At 40.8% G+C, this 10,630-nt stretch overlaps 1 protein-coding gene across 1 annotated transcript; it reads left to right on the top strand.

Annotated features, from left to right (window-relative positions):
* Positions 1-9,514: 9,514 nt before the first annotated feature.
* Positions 9,515-10,630, top strand: LOC142165935 (uncharacterized). Its single transcript, XM_075224325.1, has 3 exons — positions 9,515-9,954; positions 10,051-10,314; positions 10,432-10,630. The coding sequence occupies exons 1-3, from the start codon at positions 9,515-9,517 to the stop codon at positions 10,628-10,630; spliced, it is 903 nt and encodes a 300-aa protein (XP_075080426.1).

The raw sequence follows: 10,630 nt of genomic DNA, 5'->3' as shown, positions 1-10,630 counted from the left end.
AAGGGTTAGCAAAGGCTTGGAGTGTTTGGGGTAGCGAGAATGAAAGCCTTCATCATACCAATCGGATAATGTTATTGCTACAGAAGGATTAAGTATAGTACCTTTTGACTGCGTCTGTATTTACAACTGTTTCGGGGTCATTCCATTCGATGTCTCCCAAGTATATCGCCCCTTTTGGCAACAATTTTCTGATAATGTATGGTCCTTTCCAGTTAGAAGCAAATTTTACATTTGCATCCTGATGATGGGGGAGAATACGCCTTAAAACTAGTTGCCCCACTTCAAAGTTTCTAGGCCCCACTTTCTTATTGTAGGCATGGGCCATTCTTTGTTGATACAAATGCCCATGGTAGACTGCGGCCATTCGCTTTTCATCGATTAGGGTTAACTATTCCAGATGGGTTTTGACCCACTCACTATCTTCAATTTCAGCTTCAACAATGATTCAAAGAGAAGGGATTTCAACTTCTGCGGGTATCATGGCTTCAGTGCCATAAACCAAAAGATATGGGGTTGCTCCGACCGATGTGCACACAGTAGTGCGGTATCCCAATAATGCAAATGGCAACTTTTCATGCCACTGCGTGGAACTTTGAATCATTTTTCTCAAAATCTTTTTGATGTTCTTGTTTGCTGCTTCGACGGCACCATTGGATTTGGGCCGATAAGGAGTAGAATTTTGATGCGTGATCTTAAACTGCTCACATATCTCCCTCATCAGGTGACTATTCAAGTTTGCCGCATTATCCGTAATTATAGTTGCAGGAATACCGAAACGGCAAATGAGATTGGAGTGTACAAAGTGTACCATAGCTTTCTTGGTGATAGATTTGAGAGTAATTGGTTCAACCCACTTCGTGAAATAGCCGATGGAGGCCAGTATGAATCTATGCCCATTTGAAGCTTTTGGCTCGATCGGCCCAATGACGTCCATACCCCAGGCAACAAATGGCCAAGGTGCTGACATGGGATGCAGTTCTGTAGGCAGTGCATGAATCAAGTCATCGTGCACCTAACACTGATGACATTTTCGAACGAAACTAAAGCAGTTTTTTCCATAGTCATCCAATAATAGCCTGCTCGAAGGATCTTCTTTGCCAAAACATACCCATTTCATGTGGGGTCCATACACTACTACATGCACTTCATACATGATTCTTCCGGCATTTTCGGCGTGAATACATCTTAACAAGTTGAGATCCTGAGTCCTTTTGTAAAAGAACTCACCGCTCAAGAAGAAACCACTCATGGGTACCAAAGTGATTGTTCACACCGATCACGCGACACTTCATTATTTGATGAGTAAAAAGGACTCAAAGGCTAGATTGATGAGATAGGTACTTCTTCTGAAAGAATTTGATCTTGAAATCATAGACCAAAAAGGGAGTGAGAATCAAGTGGCGTACCACTTGTCCCATTTGGAAGAGGAGGGGAGGCCCCATGATGGCCTTGAGATCAATGATTCGTTTCCAAATGAACAACTCCTTTCCATGTCTTTTACTCGGATGCCTTTGTTCGCTGATGTGGCTAACTATCTTGTGAGTGTAATTGTCCCAAATGAGTTCTCTTCAAACCAAGGAAGAAGCTCAAACGAGACTGCTTGGATTATTATTAGGATGAGCCATATCATTTCAAAATTTGCACTGATGGTGTTATCCGGAGATGTGTTCCAGAAGAAGAGCAATTGGGTATTCTTGAAGCTTGTCATTCTTCACCCTATGGTGGTCACTATGGTGGGGCGAGAACTGCTACAAAGGTCCTAAGTTGTTGATTCTATTGGCCTACCTTGTACAAAGTCGCTAGCAAGCTTATTAAGCAGTGTGATGATTTCCAAAGGGCCGGTGGGATTTCCAATAAGAATGATTTGCCTCTCACCACCATCCTTGAGATTGATATTTTCGATGTGTCGGGCATCGACTTTATGGGTCCATTTGTAAGTTCGTGTGGGAACACCTATATTCTTGTTGTTGTGGATTACATTTCCAAATGGGTTGAAGTTGTGGCTTTGCCCAATAATGAAGCACGGAGTGTGGTGGCTTTCTTGAAGAAAAACATATTCACAAGGTTCGGCACCCCAAGGGCCATCATTAGCGATGAGGGTTCTCATTTTTGCAACAAAGTCTTTGACACTTTACTCTCCAAGTATGGTATCACTCACAGGGTGTCAACCCCCTATCACCCCTAGGCAAGTGGACAGGTTGAAGTCTCCAATAGTGAGATCAAGAGTATTCTATCCAAGACTGTCAATGCAAACTAGACTGATTGGTCAAGGAAACTTGACGACGCTTTATGGGCCTATAGAACAACTTACAAGACTCCAATTGGTATGTCTACTTATCGGTTGGTATTCGGGAAATCATGTCACCTCCTGGTGGAATTAGTGTATAAGGCCATGTGGGCATTGAAGAAATTAAACCTTGAGTGGGATGTTGCTGCCAATCTTCGGGTGGAGCAATTAAATGAACTTGATGATTTCCGGTTCCATGCTTACTCCAGTTCGTCTTTGTATAAGGACAAGATGATGTACCTACATGATAAGTATATCCGAAATAGATAATTCAAAGAAGGTGACCTTGTTCTCTTATTCAACTTTCGGTTACGGATGTTTCTGGGAAAGCTAAAGCCAAAGTGGAGCAGTCCCTTTGAGGTGGTACATGTGACTCCTTTTGGTGCTCTAGATTTGAAAAACATGAATGGTGAGATCTTTGCAGTCAATGGGCATTGGGTGAAGCACTACTTTGGAAAGATTGATGATAGCCACATTGTGGCATTGATCCATTTCATATGAGTGATTGTAACATGCGTCGTGCCACAACGTTAAATCAGGTACTTCTTGGGAGGCAACTCATGTGTATTTCTCGCTTTTGATTCTCTTTTTAGATTAGGATTTGTTTTGGACTAACTGGTTGTGAAGTGGATGCAAGAAATTGGGTGTGCAGTGTAGGAAATTGGCTAAGTAGTGAAATTTCACGGACCGCACCCAAAATTATGCGGACAGCGCAAGCACTTTGCGGCCGCACAAATCTGTGCGCGGTCATACAACTGGATGATGCAAATTGCCAACTCTCTGAAGTTGGCCTATCAAAATTCCTTAAGGGTTCACGGCCGCGTTCACTACACCTAGAAGTCTGATGCTGAGCTACAAAAGGTAAAGAGTGCAGACCGTAACAAAATTTTGCGGCCTCACTCAAGTAAGTCGGTGGGGTCACTGGGTTCATAGTATTAATATACCTTTTTTGGAACTATTCACACTTTACAAACCCTGACCTCTCAAACACGCCTAAAGCATTATGTACTTGTTCTTGCTTTCAATCTCATCCAATTTTCATCAAGTGTTCATTTCCTACTACTTTTTACGACTGGTATGTTCATTTCAATGATTTAATTTCATCTTTTTCTTTTCTTTTCTCTTTTTTTAAATTTTCCTTTTTAGTTAGGGTTAGATTCATGCGATAATGTAAAAATGATGCTTAATCTTTGCTTTACAAAAATATTTGGGTAGTGTTCGTATGCATAATGGGGGCTATGGTTAGTAGCTTTGCATGCTTAATTACCATAAATCTTGTACAATTAGTAAAAAACCTAGTAACACGTGTTCATCAGTGCCGAACTAATTTGAACTTTGCGGCCACGCATATTTTTGTGCGGTCCGAGATAGGATATGCGGGCGCATACAAAATTGTGAGGTCCGTGATACCCTAGACTCAAGGCACTATTAGTTGCTTAGAGTCTACGGCCGTGATCAGTTTTGTGTGGTCCGCATAGTTGAACTTCAGAGACCCAACAAATTTTTTACGCGGCCGCACTCAAATTTGTGCGGTCCGCAATGGGTGTTATGCAGTCGCGCTCAGTTTTATACAGTCTGCGGTTGTGTAATATTAGAGAACTAGTGGTCTGAACCTGGTATCTCTACGGACGCATTAAACTTTATGCGGTCCGCGATGGGCAGTCCACGACCACACTACCTTACATGGGGTCCGCGTTGCCTTATTCTGAGAGGAAATACCTTTATTTTCAACTATAATTCATTAACACATGTTGAACCCCAATTCTAACTGACTTCACTACTTGTGTGTTGTAGACAATGGTGCAATACCGAGGTCGAGGTGATACGTCAAAAGAGAGAGCAGAAACCTCCTGAGGCCGAGGGCGAGGCAAACCTAACATACCTCTGTTAGTTCAAAAGATAATCGGCAAGAAAGCAACCGCCAGTAGAGCCTTGGACACTTCTGAGACTAGTGAGTATGTCCCCTCCGGGTAAGCTTCTAAAGGAAACTCCGAGCAAGCACAGCCGGATGTCCAGTCCCAACAAATCCCCAAACAATTCCCGGGGAGATTGCATTTGGTTGATGAGTCCTACTCTTTTGAGGGTTCATCTGAGGGTTTGAAAGAGGGTAGTGAAGATTCCGCACCCTTTCCCTCACATACTGCCCTAGATGCAATCAATTTAGATGATGATGTCGAAGTCCCGGATGATGGGAGAGGGGGTGATATAATGGTAGGAGGCATGGCTAGATCAAGGAAACGGGAGGTGTGGGCTGACAGATTTGTCAGCGAGAAGACATATTCCAAATTCCAGGAATGGTGGCCCCAAAGGTCGCTCGCTTTTGAGCGACAATTCATAACCAAAGACCTGAGCTAGCACAATCTAAACGTTCTAAAGCAATTCACGGAGAGAAAAGGATGGAAATTGTTCACTGGCCCTGTAATAGATGCCAAAGAATACCTCGTCAAGGAATTCTATGCCAATTTTGCCCACATCAAAGAGGGTACAAAAGTGACAAAAGTCCAGAACTTGAAAATCCAGTTTGATGGCCAAGCACTGAACAAATACGTAGGGTTTGAGGAGGTTGAGGTTGTGCAATACCTGGAGAAGCTAGCCTTGGGTTAGGTGGTTCGCCCATGGATAGCTAAGTTACTTGCTATTCTGGGAACAACACCTGTATTGCTCACAGCAGGAGTGCCAATTGTCAGAGCCACCCTTAACTTTGAAGCAAAAGGGTGGCCAACACAAAAATGTACTTCCAATTTCCCGAGCAGTATTGGTAGCTTGCATCATGGCAGGATATCCTATTAATGTAGGGAACTTGATGTCCTACAACATCTCCAATGCAGTCCAGAAATAAGAAAGATCTTATCCTTACCCCAACGTCCTCACTAAGTATTTCAAAGATCAAGGGGTAGAGCCGAGACACTTTGATGTGGAGGTGAAGGCTATAAACCCTTTCTCATGATATCACCTTCAAGGAGCGGACAACCCTGAATTAAAGGGTAAAACCACTACCTCCATTAGCCAGTTTGAAGAGCTAGGGGTAGTGGCTACTAGATCAGTTGTCGAGCCCTCCACAACTATCGGTACTTCTATCGGAGCAGCAGCCAGACCTCCTCCATCTTTCGGACCATCTACCTCAGTGCCACTGTCAGTGCCTTCATCTTCCACTTACCCTCAGATTGCACTGAGGGTTTCCCAAACACTATCCAGTCTCAACAACTCGATGCAGGCAGCTACCATAAAGCTAACTGCCATATCCGGTGTAGTGGAAGCACAGTCTTCAGCCCCAGCAGCGCTTTAGGTACCTTCATCAGTGGAGGACTCATTAAAGATGATTTTGGACAACTAGAAGAAGATTCGAGATGACCAGAAGAAGATCATGGAGCCTCTTGATACACATGGGAAGGTCATTACAGACCTGACCAAGAAGGTTAGGAAGATGAAGAAGTCTCAGGCCTCAAACAAGTCTGTGGATACATTAGCCAATGAGGTTGAGAAGATTGCACATACAGGACACATGCCAATGGACCTTCTCATGGAGGAGACAGTCCCAGCAGCACAGACAGCACCAGAGGCAGCAGCCGGCCAGTCCAAGGAGCCAACTGCAACATCACACACTGTTGAGGAGTTGATTCAGATGCTCAGCAACGTCGTAGTCCCCCAGTTAGAGGATGTGGAGATCTATTTAAAGGATACGGAGGGTGCTGATGATGAGGACCCAATGCAGACAAAGACCACATATAGAGTTCTCTTTACTCTCTACCCTTTTCTCTATTCTTATTTGTTATTAGCATTAAGGACAATGCTATCTTTCATTTGGGGGGTGGTCCATTTTGATTTGATGAAATTTGGTATGTAATAACCATTACAATATTTTTCTTTATCTTTATTTTCACTTTTGGTATCTATATATTCGTTATTTTCACTTTTGGTATGTATATATTTTTAGCATTAGATGTATATATTCATCTCCATTTATGTATTTATTCGCTTTACCTCAAGTTTGTATATATTCAGTTTATTTTCGTGGTTTACTTCATAACTTCTTTGGTTATTTTCCGTTAGTAGCATAGCTTCTTATTTTCTTTAGTAGCTTCTTTTTAAGTTGTTACCTTCTTTTTTATGCTTTATGTGAACAATAAGCCTTTGGTTTTCTTAATGTCACAGTTCTTTCCAAAGGTGGATGTTGTGTGAACCGGGTGGCTCTTCCCAACGATGGATGGCATGACAACCTTCTTAAGGGGTTGAGTCTGTTTTTTTTATGTTTTGGTATATATAGTAGTAATGAATAAAAGTGCCTCAAGCAGTCTTCACTTGGTACTAACACATTTATGTTCGATCTTATGGTTAGAAACAAGTGATTGGCAAAGAATAGCTCTATTTCTGACCTTTAGACTCTTGTGTTGACTAAAACAATCATCGAGTGGTTTCTTTGAGCCTTTTGTGATGTTCAATCTTACATAGGGTTGTTGTGGGCCCTCGACTCTGTCTCTTTAACAATCCAGCAGCTTGAGAGGTGAGGTATTGAATTGCAAGTCCAAGCTCTGTGCCAATAAGTCTAGAACTTGCCCTGAATGTTTGTCTAGGTGAAATTCTAAGTGTAGCTCGACTTGAGAAATGATTATAGGCTTTACTTGATCTAATTTGAAACTTTAAAGCTTCCGTAGCCTACCAATATGATATCCCTAGTCAACCCCTTTGAGCCGAAGCCCATTTTCTTTCAATAACCACGTTACAAGCCTTTATCCGTTCTATAATGACCCTCTCTTGGCACCCGATCTTTCCTTGGCATTCTTTATAAATAATTGGCAAAAGCATAAGTTTGGGAGAGAGACAAGGAATGTGAATGTGATAAAAGGTACAAATAACAAAAAGAAATGAAGAAAAGGGAAGGCAAAGAAAAGGAAAAAAGGCAAAAAAAAAGAAATATGTCAAAAAGAAAGTGAAAGTTGAAAGGGATTCAAAGAAAGCAATGATGAAAGGCATGAAATGATTAGAAAGGGAGAAAAATGATTGTCATGAGAAAGAAAGAGTGACAGTGTGTCTCTCTAGTTCCCCTAAGGAAGCAGAAAATGACCCAAAGAGTCAAGGAAGTATAAGCCGAAATGAGAAAATGGAGTGCTTAAGGAAAGATGAAACCATCATATGTTAATACGGCCTACCTTGATCCAAAAGCCTTCATTACATTCCCGAAAAACGCTCTATATGATTTTAAGTTGAGTGAGCTTACATTAGTGGTGATTTACATAAGGGGCAAGCTTATGGTACTTAGAGCCGGACTTGTGACATTTTTTTGAGAGAGATAAGCGTACTTCTTCACAATCCTTGTTTTGAGTGTTACATTCTAAAGTGAGATTTGCTTATGGAGAGTAGAGAAGGAGGAGTTTGGGTTCCATAATGACCTATGTAATAGAGCGAGCTTCCTTGGTGAATTAAGTTAACTCTTGATGCTCTAGTATCACAATAGAACTATGGTACTCAAAAGGTCATAACATAGTGTTGTTGATAATTCATTTGTGTTGAGGGTAATTGTTAGTCCCAATTGATGCATGATTGATTCACCTTAAGGCAGTTGAAATATCCTTCTATTTTAGTGGAGATGGGAATTACATTATTTGCTTGAGGACAAGCAAAAGCTTAAGTTTGGAGGAGTTGATAAGTAGGGATTTTAACCTATTATTTGCTCTCTTTTAGTTGTGTCTTGGACCAAAAATGCGTGAAGGTACTCCTGAAAACTAATGTAATATGCTTGCTTGTAGGATTTGTTCAAAATGAGCCAAATGAGTTCTAATCAACTCATAAAGAAGTCAAAACTTAAACAAAAACCGAGAATGTTCCAAGAGATTTGAAACGCGGACCGTACAAATATTGTGCGGCCGCAAAAGCCACAATGCGGCCGCGATCAGAAATACACAGTCCGCAAAAGGGAGGTTTAGAGAGTTGCATTTTCAAGCTAATTAATAAGTGTTGACCGCACCATAAATGTGCGGCCGCAAAAGTCTCTCTGCGGCCTCGATGGAAATTATGCGGACTGTGATGCATGAAGTTCAGAGACCTCACAACTTGAGCAAAAGAAATAAGTGCGGTCGGCGTCAAAATTGTATGGCCATAGAAGTCCCTTATGCGTCCACGATTGAAATTATGTGGTCCGCAAAACTCAGCTCAACACAGATCCAGATTTTAAGAACATGAACCACGATCATAATTACGCGGCCGCGAAAGTAAGAATTCGGCCGCGCTCATAATTACGTGGCCGCAAAAACTCCGCAAGGTTATTTTTGTCTGGAAATTTTAGCATAGTATAAATAGAACTTTTTGTCATTTTTAGGTTATGTTATGTATTAGAGGAGCACCTGAGACGGTTGAGTTTTATATTTTGGGAAATTTTGTACTATATTCATCTTTTAACATTATATTTTAATACTTTAATTTAGTATTATGAATTTTATCTTCATTTCATCTTTAATTTCTGTTATTTCCATGAGTAGCTAAACCCATAGCTAGGGTTGTGGCCCAACCCCTTTGATGGGTATTTGATTTTAGGGCTTGAATATGAATGGGTTAGTGATATTTAGCTTAGTTCTTGCTAGAACTATAGAATTAATGGTTGCAAACATTGATTCATGCCTTTATGACTTAGTCTTTACTTGAGAAAGAGGGACTAAGTCTAGGAAAACTAGGTTAACAAGGAATTGTGGTGAACTCAAGAAATTGATAGCCCAAATTAAAGGGTTAAACCTAGAGATAGTAATACCCTACTTTAGCTGATATCACTTGAATTGCATGAATATCCATTTGGACTTGAGAAAGCCAAATTGGGAAAAATTACTCAAACTACCAAGACGTATAGAGTGAGTACACGGGTGTGATAGCTATATTACGACCCAAACTAATCAAGCTTTCCCTAGATACTTGCAACCCGTTAGATATCTACCTAGGTGGAAGTCACGACCATAGTCTCTTTAATCATTTAAAAAACATCAGCAAAAATATTTTCCTTAGTTTCAATCATTGCAATCTTAGTTAGAAGTAAAAATCAAACTCAAAACTTGTGAAAGTGTAATTAGACTCAAAGCCCGCATCTAGATTAGATATAAACCTAATTCCAATTATTAACTCCCTATGGATTCAATCCCGACTTAGTTGGGTTAAAACTGCATAGACCACCCTCTCTACTCAATAGTAGTGTAGGCGTGGAACCGATCAGTCATCACAATACTAATATAATATTCTTCATCATAAATGGTGGAATTAGTGTTGTATGATTGTCACGCATCACCTTATGGGGGCCATCATGGAGGAGATAGAACAACTGCAAAGGTACTACAATCCGGTCTCTTTTGTCCAACTTTATTCAAGGATGCCCATGCATTCGTTAAGAAGTGTGACCAATGTCAGAGAACAGGAACAATCACAAGGAGGCATGAGATGCCTTTGAATAACATCCTAGAAGTTGAGCTTTTTGATGTGTGGGAGATAGATTTTATGGGACCATTTATACCGTCCAGAGGAAACAAATACATTTTGCTAGCAGTTGACTACGTGTCAAAATGGGTGGAGGCAATTTCTTTGCCAACAAATGATGCCATGGTGGTAGCTGCTTTTGTGAAAAAGAACATATTTTCGAGATTTGGGACTCCACGTGCCTTAATTAGTGATGAGGGGACTCATTTTTGCAATCGGTTGTTGAATAACCTTCCAGCTAAATATGGAGTTCGCCACAGAGTTGCTACATAATATCATCCTCAAATAAATGGGCAAGTTGAGTTGTCAAACAGAGATATAAAACAGATATTAGAGAATACGGTGAGTGTAAATAGGAAGGATTGGGCTGCAAAGTTAGATGATGCCTTATGGGCGTATAGAACTGCATATAAAATACCAATTAGGGCATCCCATTACAAGCTTGTTTATGGGAAGGCATGTCATTTGCTCATTGAATTGGAATACAAGGAATACTGGGCCATTAAGAAGCTGAACATGGACCTTGAAGCCACGAGCGAGAAAAGACTTTTGCAGTTGAATGAGTTAGATAAGTTCAGGTTGCACTCTTATGAAATTGCTAAGCTCTATAAATAAAAGACAAAAAGATGGTATGACAAGCATATCATGTCGCGTCACTTCGAACCAGGTCAACAGGTATTATTATTCAATTCTAGGTTAAGGCTGTTTCCTGGAAAGCTAAAATCGAGATGGTCAGGTCCATTTAAGGTGGTGAGAGTCACTCCTTATAGTGCAATCGAGCTACGAACTTTAAATGGTGAAAGAAATTTTTTGGTAAATGGACATAGAGTTAAGCACTATTGGGAAGGAATGATTAATCGTGAGAAGACCAAGGTTGTACTCGTTGATGAGTAA

The sequence above is a fragment of the Nicotiana tabacum genome, chromosome 11 (assembly GCF_000715075.1).
Source record: "Nicotiana tabacum cultivar K326 chromosome 11, ASM71507v2, whole genome shotgun sequence".
NCBI classification, from domain to species: domain Eukaryota; kingdom Viridiplantae; phylum Streptophyta; class Magnoliopsida; order Solanales; family Solanaceae; genus Nicotiana; species Nicotiana tabacum.
Note: the sequence above shows the minus strand (reverse complement) of the source record. Positions and strands in the feature narration are given on the sequence as shown.